Source organism: Silene latifolia, chromosome Y (assembly GCF_048544455.1).
Source record: "Silene latifolia isolate original U9 population chromosome Y, ASM4854445v1, whole genome shotgun sequence".
NCBI classification, from domain to species: Eukaryota; Viridiplantae; Streptophyta; class Magnoliopsida; order Caryophyllales; family Caryophyllaceae; genus Silene; species Silene latifolia.
The window spans coordinates 188,422,621-188,446,592 of record NC_133538.1 but is presented as its reverse complement, the minus strand read 5'-3'; the positions used below and the strand labels follow the sequence as shown (position 1 = coordinate 188,446,592).

General features: G+C 42.7%; 1 protein-coding gene and 1 long non-coding RNA gene across 4 annotated transcripts; both read left to right on the top strand.

Moving 5' to 3' along the window:
- Positions 1-17,978: 17,978 nt before the first annotated feature.
- LOC141626580 (uncharacterized) lies at positions 17,979-21,621 on the top strand. Of its 3 annotated transcripts, none has more exons than XR_012536168.1 (8): positions 17,979-18,342; positions 18,485-18,582; positions 19,310-19,646; positions 20,378-20,436; positions 20,543-20,615; positions 20,767-20,816; positions 21,113-21,223; positions 21,342-21,621. It is a non-coding gene; the product is annotated as an uncharacterized LOC141626580 (long non-coding RNA). The 3 variants fall into 3 exon arrangements; XR_012536169.1 differs by having other exon boundaries at positions 17,996-18,342; positions 18,485-19,207; positions 19,476-19,646; positions 20,729-20,816; XR_012536167.1 differs by having other exon boundaries at positions 18,008-18,342; positions 20,729-20,816.
- Positions 21,622-22,572: 951 nt separating this feature from the next.
- Positions 22,573-23,972, top strand: LOC141629652 (uncharacterized). The gene is made up of 2 exons (XM_074442626.1): positions 22,573-23,340; positions 23,427-23,972. Exons 1-2 carry the CDS (start codon positions 22,573-22,575, stop codon positions 23,970-23,972), a joined length of 1,314 nt encoding a protein of 437 aa, XP_074298727.1.

Sequence of the window (23,972 nt, the reverse complement as noted above, 5' to 3'; positions counted from 1 at the left end):
TTATCCTCAGTTGGTGATAACCCGACCTCAGGTCGATCTTCGAGAATACTCCAGCCCCACTCAATTGGTCAAACAAATCATCGATCCTTGGCAATGGATATCGGTTCTTGAGAGTCACGTTATTCAACTCTCGGTAATCCACACACAGCCTCAAACTCCCATCCTTTTTCTTGACGAATAAGACAGGTGCTCCCCAAGGTGAAACACTGGGTCGAATATAACCCTTCTCAGCCAACTCATCCAATTGCTTCTTTAATTCTTCCATCTCTTTTGGTCCCATACGGTACGGTGGTTTAGAAATAGGTCCAGCTCCCGGCTTTAGATCAATGGAGAAGTCCACGTCGCGCTTAGGTGGTAGCCCAGGAATCTCTTCCGGAAATACCCCCTCAAAGTCTCTCACCACAGGTATGTCAGAAATCCTAGGGGTCTCAGACTCTCTATCCCACATCTGACACAAGATCAACTGGTCTCCCTTCCTCAGACTCGATTTTAGGGTGTTTACAGAGATAAATTTGACTTTGGGTTTGATCATGTATCCCTTGTAGGTTACTCTGACTCCCTTAGGTCCTCTCAGAGATATCTTCTTTTGGTAACAGTCAATGAAAGCTTTGTACTTTCCCAACCAATCCATCCCTAAAATCACCTCGAACCCACCCAATGGGAACTCCATAAGGTCACAGTGAAAGACAACCTCTCCAATCTGAATAGGTACACAGGTATAGACTCTATCACAAGGCACAGACTCTCCCGAGGGTACTATAACAGAATCGACCACTCTATCATATGTAGTAAGGTTGAAGGCTCTAACATGCTCCCTAGATATGAATGAATGTGTGGCACCAGAATCGAATAACACAAAGGTGGGTTTAGAATTGACAAGAAATGTACCAGTCACGACATGTGCATCCTCCTTTGTTGCTTCCTTCCCCATGGCAAAGAGCTTGCCACTGGACTTAGCTCCAGGCTGACTCGATGAAGCGGTATTGGGTTGCTTGTTCCCCTGCTCGGTTCCTCCGGAAATTACCACCCCCCGGGACTAGTTTTGCCGGCTACGGTTACTCCGTAGTTGTTGTAGCTTCCTTGATAATCATTACTTGCCCCAAATCGGGCACCTCCTCCATAGCCAGTGTTAGGAGTACGGTAGTTGCTGTATCCTGATCCCGCTGTCCGAGACCCACTGAACCCAGATGTAGGTGTTCGGAAACCCCCAGATTGGTTTCCTCCAGAACTTCGGCACTCAAATTTCCTGTGTCCCAACTTCCCACACCCGAAACAAGTGACCCTGGACGCATTACCTCCAAAGACTAGCACCTCTCGAAATCGCCTCCGCTTTGGTTCCTCATCCCCCCCAGGGGGCACTATTGGTGGAGTATCCACCGAACTTGCCTGAATTCGGCTTCTTGGTCCCGAAGATTATCACCGATGGTTTCGACTTTCTCTTCTCGCTTTTCTTTTCTTATCCTCCTTGATCCGCTCGGAGAGCCTTTTCAAAAGACCACCCTCAGATAGATGTCCTGAACGGTGGTAGGTGGAGCTGCCGTGAGTCTCTTTTTGATATCCACCGTCAATCCCCTCTCAAACCTCATAGCCAGCATGGTCTCGTTCTTTGCAAACTCATCGATATATGAAGCCAACAATCGGAACTTCCTATGGTATGTGTCCACTGTCATGTCCTCTGTCATCTTAAACGTATCGAACTCCTCCCTCAGCTTAGCTTTCCTGAACTCGCATGAATCGTCCGTTAATATCACTTGAAACTCTAACCAAGACACATATCCTTCCTCCACATCCCTAGCAACATGTCGAATCTCCGCCTTGTTCCTATTCCACCACTCCCCAGTAGCCCCGAGGTAATGTGCGGCTTGGTCTACTTGCGACTCTTCAGACAAGCTATCACTCGAATAGGTTGGTGAACTCCCGACACCAATCTCCCAGCAAGTGAGGTTCCCCCTCTCCAGTGAAGATGGTAGGGTTATGCCTCGCCCCTATTGTACTCATCTTAGCAGGGTCCATTCTTTTAGCCTTTAGGGCCTCATTCTCAGCTAGTAGTCGGTCTAACTCTTCCTGGGTGATGTTTACAGCCGTGTTCCTTTTTGGAGGCATGACTACAAGAGAATTTTAGGAATTAGCTGCAACACAAAAACACCTTGGCAATTCTAGCCAATTCTATCACTCTTATCCTACTTGTCTATCTAGCATGGTTTAGGGGTCACATAGCCGCATATCACTAGACATAGCCTTCTAACACAACTTTATAGAGGTATAAGTATAAATCAACCTTAAAACATGCAAAGTATTATGCCACAACCTCCTACCAACTCTTTATGCAACAATTAACATATCAATCAGTTAACACTTAGGCAACGATATATGAAGTTATGCTCAACATCATGCAGCTTATCTACCCTTCCTCTCATTTACACTCAGGGTTCCCGGGTCAAACTGAGAGGGCCAATGGTTCGGTGTGAGAGGGCCCCTAACTCATCCCTTACCTTTAGTGTGCTCCTAACAGTTTTGTCCCGGGGTTCATTTTATTTAGACTCTTCCTATATTCATTGGATTCATTGGTTTAGGCCTGAGGATTGTTCGCTCTGATACCACTTTGTAACACCCCCATTTATTTAAGGGCCTGAGCTAGGACTCCTCAGATAAAGGAGGGTGTTACCATCTCGGGAATCCGAGGCAGTAGATAACAAAGAGAAAGACAAACAGTACTTTAAATTAAAAGTTTATAATGTTTACAACGGAAATAAAACATGTCTCAAATTGAAAATAAAGTCTGACAACTAAACAAAATAAAAGTGGGCTAGCTCTAAGTCAGGTTATCCATGCTCTCTCCCTGCCAGCTCCCAGTGTCTCAACAACCTGTCAATCTGCTCCCCATTAAAAGGATCATCACAGGCATACACGAATACACAGGGTCAACCGCGAGGTTGAGTAGGTAATACGATATAATAAAGAATGCAATGCTATGCTCCTCCATTCATCTCCATCACACACATCCCCGGAACGCCCAGCCATACCGATCCCTGGTAGACTATATATCGACCGTAGTCGATCTGCCAGCTCGCAGCTGAGGACACCAGGGCAAGTCATGCAGAACCCGCCTGGGCCTTAATCACAATAATCTCATCTCCTCCAACTCCAACTCCGATGCAAATGCAATGTATGAAACGTATGAAACAATAATGCTCAACAAGCTAAATAAGATAATCAGATATGTCATATAATCACCAAACATGCCAACTCTTTATAATCGTAAGAATTCAATCAGTGTATTCCCCTACCTCAGTACTGCAGACAAAAAGTCGGGTGCTCAGTAATATTCCACAACAAATTCGCCCTCTGAAAGATAAATAAATGATAAACAATTACTTAAACCATTCCCGTTCCCAAAATAGAAAGTTACTAAAAATAGAAGCTTTTTAAAATGGAAAGTTTCCTTAAATGGAAACTTTCCCGATCTAACAGTTTTTCCCTATTTTACCAACCCGACTCAAACCCGTCTCTAAACATTTAAATAACTCGGGAATTAATTAGCTAAATAAGAGTACGATATAATAATTGATAAAACAAGTTATACGATTAAAAGAATCGAAACAACACAACTAATCCCCTCAACCCGCACCTTCACTCTCTCTCACACCCCTCACGCGCCGCCTTAAACCACCACGAACACCACCAGGCTTGCTCCCTTCTTCGACCCCACCACCAACAACCGACCCCAGCCTGGTCGTATGCCGCCGGTGAGTTGAACCAGAGCCGTCATTTGGCCTGGTTCACCACCGTGCCTCACCAAACACCCCCCTGTCCTCGACTCACAACCACCGCAGCCATCCCCTAACCTCTGCCAAAACACCACAGCACTGCTCGCCGTCAGACCACGCACCCAGACACCGTGACACCACCATTTCGACCTCCCCCGAGTCCACGGTGGTGCCACCCCAACCTAAGCATCTAAAACCCGCCTGAAAACCCCCTGCTAACACCCGTGTGATCTACCCTGTCAATAACACCTCTCGCCGTCAATTCTGCCGCCAAGAACCTCCCTAACCGCCACCAATAAAGACGACCCAAACCACCCAATACCCTATCCCCGACACCAGCCACCAACATCACCTCCCTGAGTCACGACACCACAAATAAAAACCCGACAGAAAACAAAAACAAAAGAGAAAGTTGCACTCATACCTTTTTCCGCCACCTCAACAGCCACCAGGGTTAACTATGGACGTCGACAACCACCCTAAGGCCCTCCTTGCTGCTCCGACAACACCCACACTCACTCTCCCTCTCTCGTTTTGTGTGTTTGTTGGGAAATGTGCCGCTGAAAATGATAGGCGGGTGAGGGAGTGGGGTTTTGTAGGGTTAGGGTAGAATTAGGTTAAACCTAGGTTAATTGGTTAATTGGGTCATGGGTAAACGGGCTTGGGTCAACGGTTAAATGGGTAAGTGTAGTAAAAGAATTAGTTGACGTGACTTCGTTCAGTTAAACCCGTCTTAACAAGTTTACGATAACTCGATCTTACGATATCAATACGACTAAACAATTAACTCGACTCAATTAGCGATATAAAATACGGGGTATTACAGCCGGGGGGAGTTCGGGACCGTACTATCAAAAGCGGTACAATGGTCACACCCCCCTGGTCGTATCTGCTGCCGAGGTCTTCTCCCTGAGCAAGAGCGAGGGTCAGAAGTGGGAAAGGCCTCCCAAGGCGAGGGGGACGGTGACACGAGCGATCTTTGTGAGTACCACGGCCACACCGGTCACTTAATCGACAACTAGGCATCTCGAAGAATGCCATTGAAGAGCCGATCCTAAGGGGAGCCTCGAAATATGTTGCCGGAGGCCAAAAGACTAATACCGCGCTCAAATAAAAAATCCGTCTTTGAACGGATAGGAGTAATCCATGTTGTCATCGGGGGCAACGAGAACGGTGGGTCCGCTCATGGGCACAAACGGCACCTGAACGAGCTATATCAGGCCATCAACTTTGTGCGCAAAACAGCGATCCCCGCTTCCAACATCCCCGATATGACTATTGGGAAGACGGACTACGAGGGAGTCATCGCCCCGCACAGCGACCCACTTGTAGTCCACTTGGACATAGCCAACCACCTGGTCAAGAGGTGCCTGATTGACACAGGCGCCTACACGAACATTATGTTCAGGGAGTGCTTTCTCAATCTCGGTCGAAGATTGAGGACTTGAGCCCTGCACCAATCCATTGTACGATTTTTTCCGGGCCGCCTGGTACCCCGGGTCAATCAGGGACACGGTGATGTTCGGCGAGGGGAATGCAGCTAAGAATGTCCTATCCGAGTTCGTGGTCATTGACGGCTCGTCCGCCTACAACGTCCTCATAGGCCGAGTCACTCGAGTGAGGCCGATGCAAGAATGTCCATCCGGCCCCGACACCGATGTATGTCTCGGACCGGGAAGCGCATAAGCTCGTCTCAAAAGACGAAAAGACGAAGTAGTCAACGTCCGTATATCCGCCGAGGGTGCAACATGCAATCCCTCAAAGTGGCGAAAAAGTCGAGAAGGGGAAAAGCCCATCCTTACAACAGAGGGCGACCTCATGGATGCCACTGTCGGCATGGTCGAATTAGCGGAGACCGAAGAAGTGGAAATTGACCCGGGCGCACCGTAGCTTCGGTGTCAACCTGGAGCCAAAATTCAGGGCCGCTCTCCTAGACCTGCGAGGAAAAACAAAGACGTCTTCGCTTACTCGGCGAATGAGATGCCGGCGTGAGCCGGAGGTAATTGTTCACAAGCTGAACGTACTCTCCACCGCCGCCCGTCAAGCGGAAGATGAGGAACTCCTCAGCCGAGAAGGATGAGGCCATCAAAGCCGAGGTAGATAAATTACTAGCGGCGGACTTTATCATGCCTTGTACTTATCCTGAGTGGTTAGCTAATGTTGTAATGGTGAAGAAATCATCGGGGGCGTGGAGGATGTGTGTAGATTTTACCAATCTTAATAAAGCGTGCCCCAAAGATTGCTATCCCTTGCCTCGAATAGATAGTTTAATCGACGCCACGGCAGCTACACTATGTTGAGCCTGGCCGGACGCCTTCTCGTGGTATCATCGGTATTCATGGCGAAGAAGACATGCCTAAATGCGCATTCATCACCGGTAATGGCACATACATGTATAAAATGATGCCGTTCGGTTTGAAGAACGCCGGCGCAACTTACACAAGACTGGTGGACAAAGTGTTCCAAAATCAAAAAGGGCGAAACATTGAAGCTTACGTCGACGATGCTATTGTAAAAAGCAAGTCTGACAGCGAGCACTTAGCGGATTTACACGAGACATTTTGTTCACTAAGGAAATACAAGATGAAACTTAACCCAATGAAATGCAACTTCGGTGTCCGGTCAGGTAAGTTCCTCGGCGTGCTTGTCGGCGCCAGGGGAATTGATGCCAATCCGAGAGAAAGTCCAAGCAATCCCGGACTGCGGAGCCGAGGAATCGAAAAGAGGTTATGATGTTGACCGAGAGGATGGCGGCTCTAGCCCGTTTTATCTCCCGGTCAGCCGACAAGAGCACCCCATTCTTCAAAGTGTTGAAGGGAAATAAGGACTTCAGCTGGGGGGAGGAACAGAGCACGCTTTCGAGCAAATCAAAGCTCATCTTCAAACTCTCCCAACCCTGTCCAGGCCGATGCTGGGGGAGACGCTATATCTATACATAGCAGTTACCTCGGCCACGGTCAGTGTCGTGATCATCAGAGAAGAAGACAAATAGCAACACCCAATCTACTTTGTCAGCCATACATTGTTGACCGCCGAAAGAAATTACCCACTGATTGAAAAAGCAGCCTTTGCTGTCGTCGTTGCCGCAAGGAAACTGAAGCCTTACTTTGACGCACATCCCGTGACGGTCTTAACCGACCAACCATTGGAGAAATCATTGGAAAAATTTGAGCAATCCGGCAGGCTCATCAAATGGGCAGTAGAGCTATCCGGCTTCGGCATTCAATACAAGCCGAGGCCCTCGATAAAGGGACAGGCACTTGCAGATTTCCTGGCCGAGTACACATATCAAGAAGAGCAAAACCCCGGAGTATGGGAAGTATACACCGACGGGTCCTCCACGGCGAACAGCTTAGGAGCCGGCATACTTATCATCAGCCCAAACGGGGACGAGTTTGAGTACGCCTTGAAATTTACCTTCTCGGCCTCAAACAACGAATCCGAATACGAGGCGGTGATAACCGGAGTCGAGCTAGCTAGAGGCCGCGAGCGGAACACATCATTTTAAAAACAGATTCACTTTTAGTGGCTAATCAAATCAGAGGAGAGTACGAGACTCGAGACGACGGGATGGTAAGATAACTGGAAAGGGTAAAAGCTGACACTTCAAAAATGAAATCTTTCCAGATACAATGCATTCCCAGGTCTGAGAACAACCGAGCCGACGCTCTCTCAAAGCTTGCCAGTTCAACCATCAATAATGTCAGTCGAACCGTGCTGGTGGACATCAGGAATGCCAAAAGCATTACTGAGACCGTCGGCATGGTGGGCGACATAGAGGCCGAGACAACGTGGATGACTCCGATAATGAAGTACAAACTGATGAATGAATTACCGGAGGACCGCAGTCTCTCACAGAAGATAAAGAGGATCACAGCAAGGTACTTGGTGTTTGAAGAAGAATTATACAGGAGGTCCGTAATAAGACCACTTTTAAAATGTGTCGGCCCAGCCGACGCAGAGCTAATACTGACAGAAATTCACTAAGGCATCTGTGATCATCACATGGGGGCAAGAACACTAGCCCACAAAGCTCTCCGAGCCGGCTACTTCTGGCCCACCATGCTTGAGGATTCCAGAGCCAAAACCAAAAAGTGCAACAACTGTCAAATGCATGCTCCGGTGATACATGCACCTTCCCTAGACCTGCAGCCGGTACTTAGTCCCCTTCCTTTTGCACAGTGGGGGATGGATATACTAGGGCCATTTCCAACGGCATCCGGAGGAAGAAAGTACTTGATTGTCGCCGTTGACTACTTCACCAAATGGGTTGAAGCTGTAGCGGTATCTGCCAAGACCACGGCGGCCGTAAGAAAGGTAATCTGGGAAAATGTCATAACTCGTTTTGGGTTACCCCAAGTCATGGTATTTGACCACGGCCGAGAGTTTTGGAGTGACACAATAATGAACTGGTTGGAGGAACTTGGTATCAAATTTGCATAGTCTGCGTCCCCGCCACCCATAGAGCAACGGACAAAGTGAGGCGGCCAATAAAACAATCCTCAACGGTTTGAAGAAGAAAGTTGAAGACCTAAAGGGAAGATGGGCCGATGAACTACCCGGCGTCCTGTGGTCCCTCCGGACCACGGAGAAAGAAGCAACGGGGTACAGTCCATTCCACTTAGTCTACGGGTCCGAAGCAGTCCTGCCAATTGAAGCATCGGTGCCGACATTCAAAACGACCACCTTTAACCCGGTTGAAAATGAGGAAGGTCTGAGAACCTCCCTAGACCTGGTCGAAGAAAGCCGAGATACAGCACGCCTCAACTTGGCAGTATACCAAAACCGAATGAGAAGAGCCTACAACCGAAGAGTCCACAAAAGGGACTTAAAAGTAGGGGATCTAGTCCTAAGAAAGTCGCCCGCCACCAACAAAGGGAACATTCATGGTAGATTGACGGCCAACTGGGAGGGTCCTTACAAAGTGGTTGAAGAAATGAGGCCGGGTACATACCGGGTGACAGATGGAGGGCGTGCCTTTGATGAGCCATTGGAACACTGACAACCTCAGGAAATACTTTGTATAGCGGCGGAGGTGTCCAAAAACTGTTGTTGGCACCCCAACGCGTGTTTATATCTATTGAAAAATCATCCAAGTTTTCCATCAAAGTGTTTATCCCCTCCGTAGTCATATCGAGGTAGACGCCACGGCCCAAGCCGGGCAGTCACCCCAAGAAGTAGATGCCACGGCGATCCTGCTACCAAAATAGCTTGATACTCGCGAAAGCGACCAACATGCCTTAGGAACGTATAAGTACAGTTGAGACGCAATTCTAGCCGCCTCGGCCAGCCGAAGGCCTGGCAGAGGAAGGGATCAATATGTCTACAGATACGAACGCTGTCGAGCCGTAACCTCTAGCCGCCTCGGCTAAGCGAAGGCCTGGCAGGGGACACAACGGTCGATACGCTAACATGTTAACATCGGCGGTTGGAAAACGCAAATCGGACGCCTCGGCCAGACCGAGAGTGAAAGAGGAAGCGACCAACATGCCAACATGTTTAAAAAAACGTTAAACAAAGTTGAGATACGCATTCTAACTGCCTCGGCCAGGCCGAAGGTAAAAACGAAAAAGCGCTCAATTAATAACGAAAGAAGACAAGTGAAGGATTGTGATCAAAGCCCCGGCCAAGCCGAGGGCCAATAAACAAACTTTACTGAAAATGATTACAAGGAGAATACAGACGACGACCGTCCCCATAGGGATAAGCCAAAACACAACCTACCAAAGTTTTACCAAAAACAAGGAAAAGAAGAACAAAAGGTTACAGACATATCATTTGAAGCGCCAAAAGATGGCAGGGAGGAAAGGCTTAATAATTGGCCCCCGAACAGCTGATGCTATCCGAGATGCGGGTGAACCTGGTGACGACCGCCCGTCTCCCTATGCTGTTCTTTGCCGCCATCGGCGACGTTAGCAGTATCATCTTTGGTAGGCGACCCAGAAGCTGTCTTGGCAGCCTCAGCCTCAGCAGCCTCAGCTGCCCTCATTCTCTCAGCTTCCTCCTTGGCCGCCTTAGCCTTCTCAGCAAGGGCCGCCTTCTCCGCGACCTCTTCTTCCTCCTTCTTCACCCTTGCCTCCTCAGCGGCCTTCGCCTCCGCGACCTTCTCCTTAGCTTCAAGCTTGTCATCAAGTAGCTCGTCAAATTTTTGCCACGGAAAGGAGCAATCCAGAAAGAGCTCCCTATCACTTCCCTGGCGGCTTCTTCCGGCCAGTCCGTGTGGGCGCACATGTTAGGGAGAATCTTGCTTTGGAGCATCTCAATGTCCAACTCCCTCTGGGCGATGATAGCCTGCTTATTCTGAAGCGCCTTCCCCTGGGCCTTAAACATGTTCCTCCATTCCTCCCTCTTCTTAGCATTGAAGTCGGCGACGGGCTGAAGCTTGTCACGCTCCTCCCGCAGCTTAGCGGCTTCAGGCCCTGCGGCCTCGGCCTTGGCTCTCTCGGCGGGATCCTTTTCGGCGTCCTCCCTAAGTTTTCTCTCGGCATGGACAGCCTTCTCGGCCTCGGCCTTGGCCCTCTCGGCTTCCTTCTTCAGCGGCGACCTCGAAGCTGAGCCGCTCAGGCGTGGGGCAGCTTTCACCATGGCCTTTTCTTGCTCCACAATAAGAGCACCGCCACCTCGGCCCACTTCGACAGATCCGGACAAACTTAGGCCCTCCGACCTAATTTGGACGGGGTAGGCTTCCGGGAAGGAGGAGACGACGGTGGCATCTTGACCATTCGCTTGCGCAGTCGCTTCTCGACGCCGTTCAACATTGTGTCCGGTGAGACGGCGGCGGCGATCTACAAAAAATTCAACCAAAGCATCCATGTCAACATTCATGGACATACCGGAGAGCTGTCATCGGGGAACGCCTAATGAACCGGCTAAGTCCGAGCCACATGATAGATCCGTACCGGGCTTGGCCTTCTTGGCCGGAGGACCCATTTCTTCGCGCGCCTCGGTAGCGATAGTAGCGATGATGTGAAGCGGCAGGAGTAGTCTCTTTTCTCTTGCGGAAGAGAGGAGATTCCACTGCCAAGGTGACCTCCTCCTCGGTAATATCAACGATCTCCACCGTCTCCTTTTGGACTGAAGGGAGTGGAGGTGGAACTGATGTCGACGCCGTCGCCGCCGAAGACTTTGTTTTCCGCGTTCGGCGCGGTATGTTACCAGCAACCTTCACCTGGGCCGCCGTCGTATCTAGGCCCTTCAACTGCTGGTCCATAAGGTCGTTTGGCGCCGGTCTACGATCACGCGTATCGGCCTTCAGATGCCTCTCAACAACGTTCTTGTCTTTGTCAAGTCCCATCTTCAAGAGGATTTCCTCAGACGGTCCGAGCCAAAACGGTGCAGCCAAAAGAAACGAAGCAGGGTTAAACAAAAGAAATAAATCAAAGTTCAAAAAACAGAAACATTAAAAGCAGAGATGGGCCTCACACCGACCCCACTCACCCTGTGCTAGGGCCGGTATGAGGCCGACGTGGCAGAGCGGCTCGTCTTGAAGAATGATCTGCGTCGGGGGCATCCATCCCTTCGGCGACCCATCCTTCTCAGTCTCAAACAACTTCATCGCCCGCCGTTCGTCCTGATTAAGAGGGACCTTCAAGGCGTCCATCTTATGCTTTCCCCGGGAGACATATTTCTCACGCTCCCCTTTGCTCTCGCACCGCAAATTGACTTGGTGATGGAAGGACCGAGGCAGTGGATAATCCCCTGGAACCTCAACATATACCCACCGTTTCTTCCAGTCTTTGCAGGAAGTGAGCTTGGGGACGGTGAGATAACCCGGCTCAGTCTGTACGCTATACCACCCCCTGCCACCGGCGACGTTCAGTCGAAGGTGATGAAGCCGGCGGAATAGGTTCACCGTTGGAATCTCCCCCTTGAACCGGCATAGCCACACAAAACCAATGATCGTCATAACGGCCAACGGATGCAGCTGTGCCACAGCGACATTCATGGCCTTAATAATGTTAGCAACGTATACATTGAGAGGAAACCGGAGCCCATACTCCAGGTGTCTCATGTACACGCCGATAAGACCCGGAGGAGGGCAACAGACGGCCTGACCCGCTTTAGGAATAACAATCTTATACTCCCTGCCGAAGGAGAAATGATGTTCGAAGAAGTCAGGACCAGAACAACTGGCAAATTTGTGGGTCCAAGCACGGTCAGGGCCGATCTTACAGGCATCGCCGTGATCCATGACGTACGACCTCTCGTCATCAGAATGAGCCCTTTCCTCATCATCACCGTCATCGTCAACGTCATCATCATCCTCCCAATCCTCCAGAACTTTTGGATCAACTTCAGGGGAAGGAGACCTAGGGCCCCCAGACCTTATCGGGATGGCGGTCAGTGCCTCCTCCTCATCAAGGCGCGACGGGGAACCCCCCGGCGCAGGATTACTAGGTCCCAGCATCGTGAGAAGACATGTTCACAACAAAAAACTTAAACAATTAAAAAGTTGGAAAATTTGTTTGTTTACCTTGGGAAGAGTGTTACGCCGAGTAACGCTTCGAAGACTAGAGAGAAGTTTCGTCAAAGAAAATTAAGCAAGAAGAAGAAAATTTTTTGAGAAAATGAATTTGGAAGGCCAAATTCAGGGGCTAACTCTCCTATTTATAGGGCAAAGCCCACTCAATCCGACCAATCAGGGCAAAGCCCATGAAGCGTCAACCAATCAACAACGAGACACATGTCAAGCATGCAGCCACGGAATGTCAAACGTCACAACAGTTACCAATCTTCTTTGACACGCTACTTGGTAGAATGCCAATCGACGTATCTTCTTCAACACGCTCCTTATCCACTTGCCAAACGGCCAGCTGATCCACCAAGCTTGGCAGCACCGGCCGGGGGCATTCAAAGCATCCGGCACTCTCAACCTTGGACCCGCCGGCCAGCGACATCTTCTTTTCCACATTTGATGTCCATTGCACATCCATGCGGAGGGGGGATATGGTACGGTACGGCCAGGAACAAGCCGAGGAAGAAGAAGCCGGGGAAGAAATTTTTCCAATGCGCAGAATACGCTCAACACTCATCGAAGGTCCATACCACGGCATAGACTACGCTGGGGGCAAATTGATGGGGCACATTCTGCACCCGCTGACCGAGTCAACATATTGAGCAAGGTCAAAGATCAAGAGACAGCAAGTCAACATGTTAGACCGCCTAACCGACGCAGCCTGTCGGCCGATCACTTGGATCTCGGCTAGGCAACTAGCCAGCCGGGAGACATATCCGCGTACTCATATCCAAGACCCCTCGGCATGGAGTCAACAGGGCCCGCCGGCCTGCCATGGGTCCCTCTGCCGAGGGTAGAACAGACTTTCCCTATGCTACGCCACTTGGCCCACTTGGCCACTACGTGACAAAAGGTGAAAGTCTATAAATACTCCTCAACCCTCATTGAGGAAAGGATCCAGAATCGAACCTAAAACTCACTATTCATCTGGTATAAAACTCCCTAATCTCTCTACAAGATACTTTGTCAAGTAACATACAACTTAATCCCTTTAAGTTCACTGACTTGAGCGTCGGAGTGAGTACGCTCGGTGCAAAGCCGAGCCCTCAGTTTGTTCATCGTTTCAGGAGAGACCGAGAGGAAGAGTCAAGGCAAGGAAGGACATCCATTCACCAAGCTTGCGTGGTAAACAACACTGCTCTGGAATCACACCCGGAACAATTATTATTGTAACACCCTCTCATACCAAGATACCTTACCAAGGACTACCTTGGCATGAGAGACTGTTACCATCTCGGTTGCCCGAGGTTAGTATATCATAGTTACCATTCCAAAACAACATTTATTAAAGTATAAATAGTTAATGATTACAAGTTCCATACACCAAAACCGAAATAAAGATTGCGAATGTTCAACAACTAAAAACTGAATGATAAGTCTCATGATAGCGGAAGCTAGAATCGAGTGATGACTCCCCATGACGTCCCCATAACTAGTAAACATCATCACCTGTCACAATCTGCTCACCATCCCCGAATGGATCACCACTGATTTCATAAAACAACAACAGGGTCAGTTACTGAATAATCAAAGCAAGACAAATACGAAAGATAAACACTGATCATCAGCCAACTCCAACTCCCAATCACACGCCGATGGGGGACCGCAGCCACACCCACCAAGGTCCCGCTCATCAACGAGCAATAACTCCCAACTCCCAATCACAAACGATAAGCAGTGGGGGACCGCAGCCACACCCACCATGGTCCCGCTCATCAATGAGCAATAACCCTGTCCCTTAATGTGCACATCCCCTCCCGTGGCAGGTTCCACGGAGGGCAAACTAGGGTGTGAAGCCACTCCCGCAAGTGACTCCACCACAATCATTACAACACCAACACCAACACCAACACAAACACCAACACCAACACCAACACAACACCAGCAGATGATCACAATATCAATCGTACAACAATTACCACATAAATCTCAATTTAATTAAACAGTAAACCGAGTAGGGAAACCCTACCTTTTTGCAATCCGCTACGCTGCAATCAATCTTAATTTATAACTTTAACTGTCTCTAATCAAACCGCGGAAATAATCTCCGTCAGACCGGATACTCGGTCGAGTATCCTCTACTCGGTCGAGTATTCCCATACTTCATTGAGTATTCCCGGCGATAAATCGTCCCGAAACACATGACACACTTACTTGGCCGAGTAAGCCATATTCGGCCGAGTAACAGACTTAGGAAAACCGTAGTATTACAATTATTATTATTATTATTATTATTATTATTATTATTATTATTATTATTATTATTATTATTATTATTATTATTATTATTATCATTGTTATTATTATTGTTATTATTATTATTATTGTTATTATTGTTATTATTATTATTATTATTATTATTATTATTATTATTATTATTATTATTATTATTATTATTATTATTATTATTATTATTATTATTATTATTACTATTATTACAACTATTATAATTACAACTATTATTATTATTATTATTATTATAATTATTATTATTATTATTATTATTATTATTATTATTATTATTATTATTATTATTATTATCTTTATTATTATTATTATTATTATCTTTACTATTATTATTATTATTATTATTATTATTATTATTATTATTATTATTATTATTATTATTATTATTATTATTACTATCGTTACTATTATTATTATTATTATTATTATTATTATTATTATTATTGTTGTTATTATTATTATTATTATTATTATTATTATTATTATTATTATTATTATTATTATTATTATTATTATTATTATTATTATTATTATTATTATTATTATTATTATTATTATTATTATTATTATTATTATTATTATTATAGCTTTCTAGATTGCCATATTTAGATATGCAGTAGTTTATAAAGTTGGGGTCTTCTACATCGCTCGAAAGAATTTTGTAGAGATTTAATTCATACGAATTGCAACAGAATAAAAGAAAGAATTACTATTTTTGTTATTCCACATAAGTTATAATAACTTATTTTTTCCATTGTTCACGCATATCTTATAGAAAATTTTTAAAGAAGAAATAAAATTAGTTGATGCCCCAAAATATAATATTTTTCATTCGACATAAGTTGCACTGTTTGTCAAACAGTAGACGGAGATTCATTACAGCGGATAACGATGACAAAATTTGGTTAGCAGATTTTGGTAGCAGGTTTGACTATTAAATTAAATTATCAGATTAAAAATGTTATTTCATAATTAGCAGATTAAAGGATAATTAGAACCGTTTCAGGTATAAATTGAATATGCTAATACAATATGAGCAACATATTCAAAAATAGAAGATGGCTACCAATATGCTATTAGAATATGCCGTTTACCAAACACTTGAAAATAGTAGCTTGATTGCTCAACCTGCTAATTAGGCTGGAATTTACTATTTTGTAACATCTCGCTTGGTGGATTGTGTTGATATTTTATTTGCTAGTGAGCGGTATGGAAGTAAGACAATGTTGGTGGCGCTGGTGTTGTTGGTATTCGATAATACGATGGAGTTAGGCGGGCTATTCTATGGTTGATGCTATGTTGCGAAGTGTTGTTGGTATTGATAATACTATGAAGTTAGGGGGCTATTCTATGGTTGATGCTATGTTGTGAACGGCGTTGTTGAGGTAGGCATTATTGGGTGAGTTAGTGTCAAGGTTGGAGGATGAGAGTTGAGTGGTGTTGGTTGGTGGAGTGATATGTGAGCGTGCTATGTAGGTATGGGTGTAAACTTCCAGGACAAAGTTCGTTTTAAGGAGGGAAGACTGTGATACTACGGTTTTCCGATCCTTAGTTACTCGGTAGAGTTGGTAGTACTCGACCGAGTAAGTCGTACTCGGCCTAGTTGGTCGTACTCGGCCTAGTTGGTCGAACTCGGCCGAGTACCTCACCGAGTATCCGGTCTGACAGGATTAATTTCCGCGGTTCTGTTTATAATAAGTGGAGGAGTATATAAATAATTTTCTGAGTCTTTTATCATTTTATATTATTTCTAAAAAACAGTACTTTTCACAAAAGGAAGAACGACGTTCAACTGCTTCTCCATTTCTGTAAGCAATTCCGAGCTAGGGTTCTTCATTCCTTGAGCTTTTGGCATCTAGTCTCGTGTCAATCGTTGGTAAGATTTATACCCTTGTTATTTTAGTATCTTGTTTAAATTTAAGAAAACCCTAATTGGGTGATTTGGGGTTTTGGGTAGAAATCGGATTATGATGTGTAGTTGTTGTTTATTACTGTAGGTGACTATTTGGTACTCTTGTACATTGGTATGATTGGCTGCGGTTATAGCGGATTACGAATAGGTAGAGTTTTCCCAACTCGGTTGCCTGATTAATTGATTATAAGATGATGATGGTTGATTTATTAGCATGATTTGGTTTGGTTGTTTGTGTTTCTCGAGGTGCGCCCTCGGCTGAGTGGAGTCATCATCGGGAATGACTTCATGCCCTTGATTCGCCCATTGTGGTTCCCGTCACAAGGAGGATGTGCATATTAATGGACTTGGGTTATTCGCTCTTGGAATTGAGCGGGGCTTAGGTGGTAAGGCCGCTGTCCCCACTAGCGGAGTGGATTACCTGTTGTGATGAGTAATCTGACAGGGCTACACATGTTTGTGTGTAGTCAATGATTGGAGATTATTGGAGTTGGAGGAATGTGTAATGAGTTGGTTAGATGTTTGCTTTGTAGCATTCTTTATTTTCGTTAATCAGTTGACTGACCCAGTTGTTGTTTTACAAAACTGTGGTGATCCATTCGGAGATGGTGAGCATTTGATTAGCAGATATGTAGTGGATAGCTCGTGGGTCACGGTTGGGATGGAGTCATCACTTAGCTTTAGCATGTCTAGTTTCCGCTGACTTTTGACACAGTTGTTTCTCACATTCTTCTGACGGTTTTGTAGACCTTTCGGATTTTGGTTTTAGCTGTACGCACTTTAAATTTATAAACCTTAAATCATGTTTCTTTTTGGTCACCTTTGATATATTGTACCTCGGGCAACTGAGATGGTAGCATCTTGATATGCTAGGGTGGTCCTTGGTAAGGCACCTTGGTGTATGGGGGTGTTATAAAGTGGAATCAGAGCGACAATTTTCGAACCTGTAACCAATGAACATAATGAACATAGAGAGTCTAAGTAAAATGAACCTGGGTAGGAGTTGTTTGGAGCTACCGCAAAGGCTTAGGAGATGTTCTAAGGCCGCAACTTTGCCCTTACAACTTTGAGTCGGTCACTACGGGGTGAGGCAAGGGATCGTTATCTGTTGTATGTCTTTATGTACATGTTGGATGAAGATATGATTGGATTGGATAGAAGTTAATTAGAGTATATGTTAATGTGATGAACAGTATATGAGGCTTGTTTGATGTTATTTATGTTGTTGTATACCTTAGAAATATGTGATTAAGATCATGCGTGTGTGTGTGTGTGTGTGTGTGTGTGTGTGTGTGTGTGTGTGTGTGTGTGTGTGTGTGTGTGTGTGTCTATATATATCATTATATATAAAAAAGAATCTTGTAAAATTGCTAAGCTGGCACAATCTCCTTTGAGAATTAAGGTAATGCAGCCCTCACATTCAACATCACAAAATCAGTTTTGTTTCAGCCAATCATGGTTTTGCAATATGGCCACATCAGCACAAAAAAAAGTCCAATTAAATCTGATTTAACGTACCTTTGTCATTCTCTATGCTACTTGAGAATGACAATGAACAATTTTCCAGAAAAGCATGCTTACAATTCCAAAAAAAAAAACACTCTCAAACTTCCGTCTTCCACCCACCATCTCACCATCATTATCTCAACTAATCAATTCTTTCCCAAAAACAAAATTTCAATTTACAAAACCATCACTACTGATGAGGTTAGCCCTGAAGTTTTCATTTCCTAAATAATTTCTTTTAAATATTTTCACCATTCTCTCTCAAATTTTTCAATCATCTCGAAAAAAAGAGGAAGAACTCAAACAACAAATTAAAATTACATTAGGAATCTCTAAAAATGCCGGCAATTGCTCCACGATCTGTGGAGGTGATCTTTGCAAGTTCTGAACGTGTTGTAAGAATTAATTCATCTTCTCTATTTTTTAATTTTCCCCAATTTATCCTTTGTTCTTTTTTTGATTGATATGTTGGTAATTGATCAAATTATTGATTAGGGGTTAAATTAAACTTATTTTAATTAAAGGCTTTTGTTGTAGAATGCTGAACTGTTCACTCTAACTTATGGAGCAATAGTGCGTCAACTGCTAACAGATCTTGAAGAGGTTGATGAAGTTAACAAACAGCTTGATCTAATGTATAACTTCTTAACTTTCCCTTAATCATCTTTTTTTAGCATCTTTTTGGATTCAATTTGATATGTTGGCTGCAATTTTGTGATCAAATGTTTAATTTCATAAGTTTCTATTAATAATGTTCAATCATAGGTTCTTTTCAAGAATGTTTTTTGGGTTTAAATTGATAATGTTGACTGTCAATTTGATTTGTGATCAAATTGTGGTACTAGATGTAAATTGTTGAACTGTTGTGATGCATGATTGAATTACCAAAAAAGGAAAATTATGTGTTTATGGGGTGGTGTAGATAATGTCGAATGGTGAAACGGAATTAAATACGGGAGTATGTTGGAATTATCATTTCATGGATGCAACATTGGTGACCTTGGTGTAGAATAGTGAGAAAAATAAATGCGGAGTATGATGGTTATATCATTTCAGGGGAAATAAAGTGTGTGACCTAAGCGTAATAGTGTTCATGATTGTGTTGAGATACAATTATTTATGGGGTTTGGGGTGGCATTGTGGAGGTGATGAGTTAGCTCATTAGATTATGACATTCTAACTGTGGGCAGCTGCGGATCTTGATAGTAAAATTTGGGTTGGAGGTGGGATTGAATCCTTATGTTGTGCATTCTGCAATTTGTAATCGTTATCTATTTTCTGATTCGTTTCCTCTTGAATATGTTTTTTGTTTCCAGATATTTTAATACATGTTCATTCCTCTTGAATAAATGATTCGAACAGGTATTTTATCAAAATTTGAACGGTGGACCGTAGTGGTCGACCTGAACAAGATAGTTTAGTTCAAACTCTACCGATAGCACTTGAAAATCAAGAACAAGGTTGTTTCTTTTTTGTAATACCCAAATTTTACACTTTGATTATGATGTTTAAGCAATTATTAGTTGAGGATTGGGAATATGTTTTTTTTGGTTTTTGTGATTTTTGAAGTTTAATTACTTTGTAAAGAACTAAATTTTTGCTCATTGTTTTCTGGGTTTATTGGTTGTTTTGGCTATTTTGTCATCGTTGGCGAGTTTGAGGCCTCTGAATGAACAATCAAGTTCTTGGAGGTGATGAGGTTAGTCCCTGAAGTTTTTCATTTACATAAATAATTTCTTTTAAATATTATCTTTGTGAAATTTAATGAAGTTTGTGGGTTTGTTTAATATTTTTTTTTTCTTGAACAAGTAAGGCAGAGGATGGAACATGAGACCATTTTTGTGAAATAGAAACTTGCTTTAAATGGCAGATACATAGAGGGGATTGTCGGATTGATCATGGTTCATTCCTATTGCATTTCATTTTCTGTGACATTTCTATCTTATTGATAGCAACTTTGTCTTGGTTACTATCACTCCTTAGTAAAAGTATGACATTTTGTTTTCAAATTTTTCATGTGGGAATGATTAATTAAAAAGCTAGGTAGGGTGAGTAGTTAAAACAACAACGCTACAGACGTGCCAAAATGTCTTATGGCACCTTAGCTGCATCTTTTGCATAACGTGACTATTGAGGCATATTGCAATGCAAATAGCTCTATCGATGTTACTACTTCTCAAGAATAAAACTAACACGTGTTACTTGAGAGTTCGGCGATTTTGTCTCCATGTCTTCTCCTCTAATGTTTTATCTAAATTTTGATAACTACAAGCCGCAATGTTGCAATTTTTATCCAAAGCTAACACTTATATTGATGACGGGAGACTTTGTTAAATTATCCATTTTGCGAAGTCATATACTTGAGTTTTCATTTTTCATCACTCGAACATTCATTCTAATAATATTATTCTAAATGTTGATTTTTGGCAGGATATTCACATATTATTGGAAAAGTAGAGTGATAATAGTATAAGATGATTCCTTCTTAGGTATAATGTTTTGAGACTCTTAATTTATGAGTAATCCACATTTTGGATTAATTGATTTATTGATATATTTGGACTCTCATTTATATATTTTGTTGAACATTTTCAGTTTTTTGGGGAAAGATAAAGCACACATCCAAGAACAAACAAAAGACGAGCTTTTCTCACTATTATTCTTTCTGGTGCGTTACTTATTTCTCACTTCTCTTAAAGAAACGGAACCTTGATCAATTCTCTATATTACCAATGCAATTTTTGATGTTTTTTATTTATTAATTCTGGCTCACATTTTGAGATGTCGAATGCTGGTGTTCGTGGTCCCATCTTGCTTAGTTGTCTGAATGAAGGAAAGAGACTTGACGTGGCATAAATGGTCCTATAAGGTTATTCTCCTTGCAATTTCCTTATACACTAGCCTTTCATATTCTGAATGCATTTGTTCCATTTACGCTGGTGAGGATATAAAATATACTCCCTCCGTCTCAATAACTGGTTTGCCTTTGATTGATATATCTCTGACAAAAAAATATAAAAAGGTAAACAAATGATTTGTATGGAGTGAGTAAAATTTATCACATTTGATTTGAGGCCGCATTTTTTATATCATCATTTCTGATTTCGTGTGACAAGTAAATAACATGAGATGGAGGGAGTTTTGAAATTCCTTGATTTTGTACAGATTGGTATTAGAGGTGAGTTCATGGGTCTGGAATTCTTGATTCACTTACTTGATTCTCCAATGTCGAGTGGGTTCAGGGAGACTCAAAAGCAACCCGTGACTTGGGACAAAGTAAGTATCTATAGCTCCGACCTGCTCATTTATTTCCTTCTTCAGAAATATAATTTGGCAAAAAGAAGCTAAGGCTGATAAGTTACTTTATGTGTCCAAACTATGTTCTATCCACCAGGAAAAAAACAACTTGCTTTTATGTGTCCAAATTGCAAGTCTGCTACTATGCTATTGTTCTGAGAAAAAATGCTTGAAGTATTTGGGAGATCCTTCTTAAAGATGGTGGTTGAAGGGAGAGACCCGGGGCCATGGTGGTTGAAGGGACATGATGAGTATCAATATTGGATCTGATATCTGAAAAATTCGAATACGTGTATATCCAATCCAACTTATTTCTCAAAACGGATTTGAATCGGTTCAGATGATTAGATATACGATTTGGTTTGGAGTTCTTATCAGGTAATGAAATTTATCAAAAGCAATAACATATGATGTTCTGTATTATTTAAGTCAATAAAAAATACGAGTATTATCTTAATGCAATTGAACCTTGGTGAATTAGGACAAACAAGAGTAACACAAAGTTAATTTTTTAAATTAAATTATCTACTCAATTTGTAAGAATACGTAGATATTCAATTTTAAGATGTTCATTATAACTTAAAAGCACAAAGTTGATATACCAAGTAACACAAAGAAGAAATTACAAATTCAACATTGAAACTCATGTTAATACAACAATTTATCATACGACGTGCTCCACCATTAACGATGGTGAGAAACACAAAGCGGGATGTCAACTATCATAATTGTAATATTCATTTTACAAATTTAGTAAATAATTTTATTTAAAAAAATTTTAAAAACAATCCCGTGAATTTTCACGGATGTTACACTATATATATATATATATATATATATATATATATATATATATATATATATATATATATATATGTATATATATATATATGTATAAATATATATGTATATACTTCCTCCATTCAACTCCACTCTACCTATTGGCAAAAAGCACAAGTTTTAAGGGTTTATTAAAAAATGAATTGAAGTACAAATGGAGTTGTGCCATTTACTTTATGGAATCAGAATTTGTCAAGTATTAGTGTGTTAAACAAACACTAATTTTCCCACCTAAATTACAAAACTTCAAAAACCCCACCAAACACTTTAATTTCCCACCAAAATCTGTCCAGTCAAGCTGTTGGAAACCAGCAACTTGGTTAGTTTTATGCATAAATTACAATCATCCTCACATTAAATTACATATTCCCTCATTCATTAGCAACACAACAAAAAAAAACTTTCTAAAATTAATTACAGTCCAATAAATTACAGTCCATCACTACCATTAAATTACACAAGTTTCCTAAATTATCTTCAGAGCATCAATGGGGTTCAAGTGCATGTCTGAAGAAACGAGAACTGAAGTCGCCATCTACTTGCTTCAAAAATCAAATGACGGGCAGCTTGATCGTGGTGCAATCAAAGAGGCAGTAAACAGATTCAATGTAAGTGTAAGGACCATATCAAACATATGGAGACTTGCAAAAAAACCAAGGTTAGTAGGTGAAAAATTAGATGTCAAGAGTGGTAGGATAGACAACAAAAATAGAAAAAGGATTTTACCAACTATTGAACATATAAAATCACTTGATAAATCACTAAGGGACACAATGATCAGAGTTTCTGAAAATTGTGGAGTTTCAGTTGGAACGGTCCATTCATGGGTGAAAGAAGGTTTACTTAAACGTCATTCAAGCCCATTACATCCTAAACTCGGTGAGTTACACAAGGATCAAAGGCTACTTTATTCATTAAAGTCATTGGTTGTTAAACAAGTTCTTGAAGAGTTCTTAGATCTCAATAATGTTCCAGTGACTGAAATAATTTTTAATGAAATGAGCAACGTAATACACATGGATGAGAAGTGGTTCTATATTACGGAAGACAATGAAACAGTGTACGTAGTTGAGGGGGAGGAGCTGCCTCATAGATGCTACCAATCAAAGAGGTACATCACAAAAGTGATGTTCATGTGTGCAGTCAGCAGACCTATTTCTGGTGAAGATGGTGAATGCATATTTGATGGTAAAATAGGCATGTTTCCATTTACTAATCAAGTTCCAGCAGCTAGGTCAAGCAGAAAAAGGCAAGGGGTACATTAGAGACTAAGCCTATTGAGTCCATCACAAAACAAGTAATCAAGGATTGTCTAATTCATCAAGTAATTCCAACAATTAAGAGTGTTTGGCCAGAAGGTCTTAGCAAGCATATTTACATACAACAAGACAATGCTAGGCCACACATCAAGAATGATGATCCTGATTTTATGGCAGCAGCAAATTCATGTGGATTTAATATTGAGTTAGTATTTCAGCCCCCTAACTCACCAGACCTAAACGTTAATGACCTTGGGTATTTCAAGGCACTACAATCTTTACAAAAAAAGAAGGCAGCAAAGACAGTGGACGACCTAGTGAATGAAGTAATGCAAGCATTTATCGATTACAGTCCAAGCAAACTCAACAACATTTTCTTATCACTACAAGCAGTTATGATAGAGATGATGAAATGTAAAGGTCATAACAATTTTTCACTCCCTCATATGGGGAAGGGTCATCTAGCTGCTATTGGCATGTTGCCAAGGAATCTAATAGTCAATGAAGTTTTAGTAAGGCAATGCATTGAACATATGCAGGGTTTAGGTAAAACTGAAGGTTTAGAATACATAATGACTGAACTAGGATATAATGTTGAAGCTATAGTAGATCAGTTAAATGGAATGTAA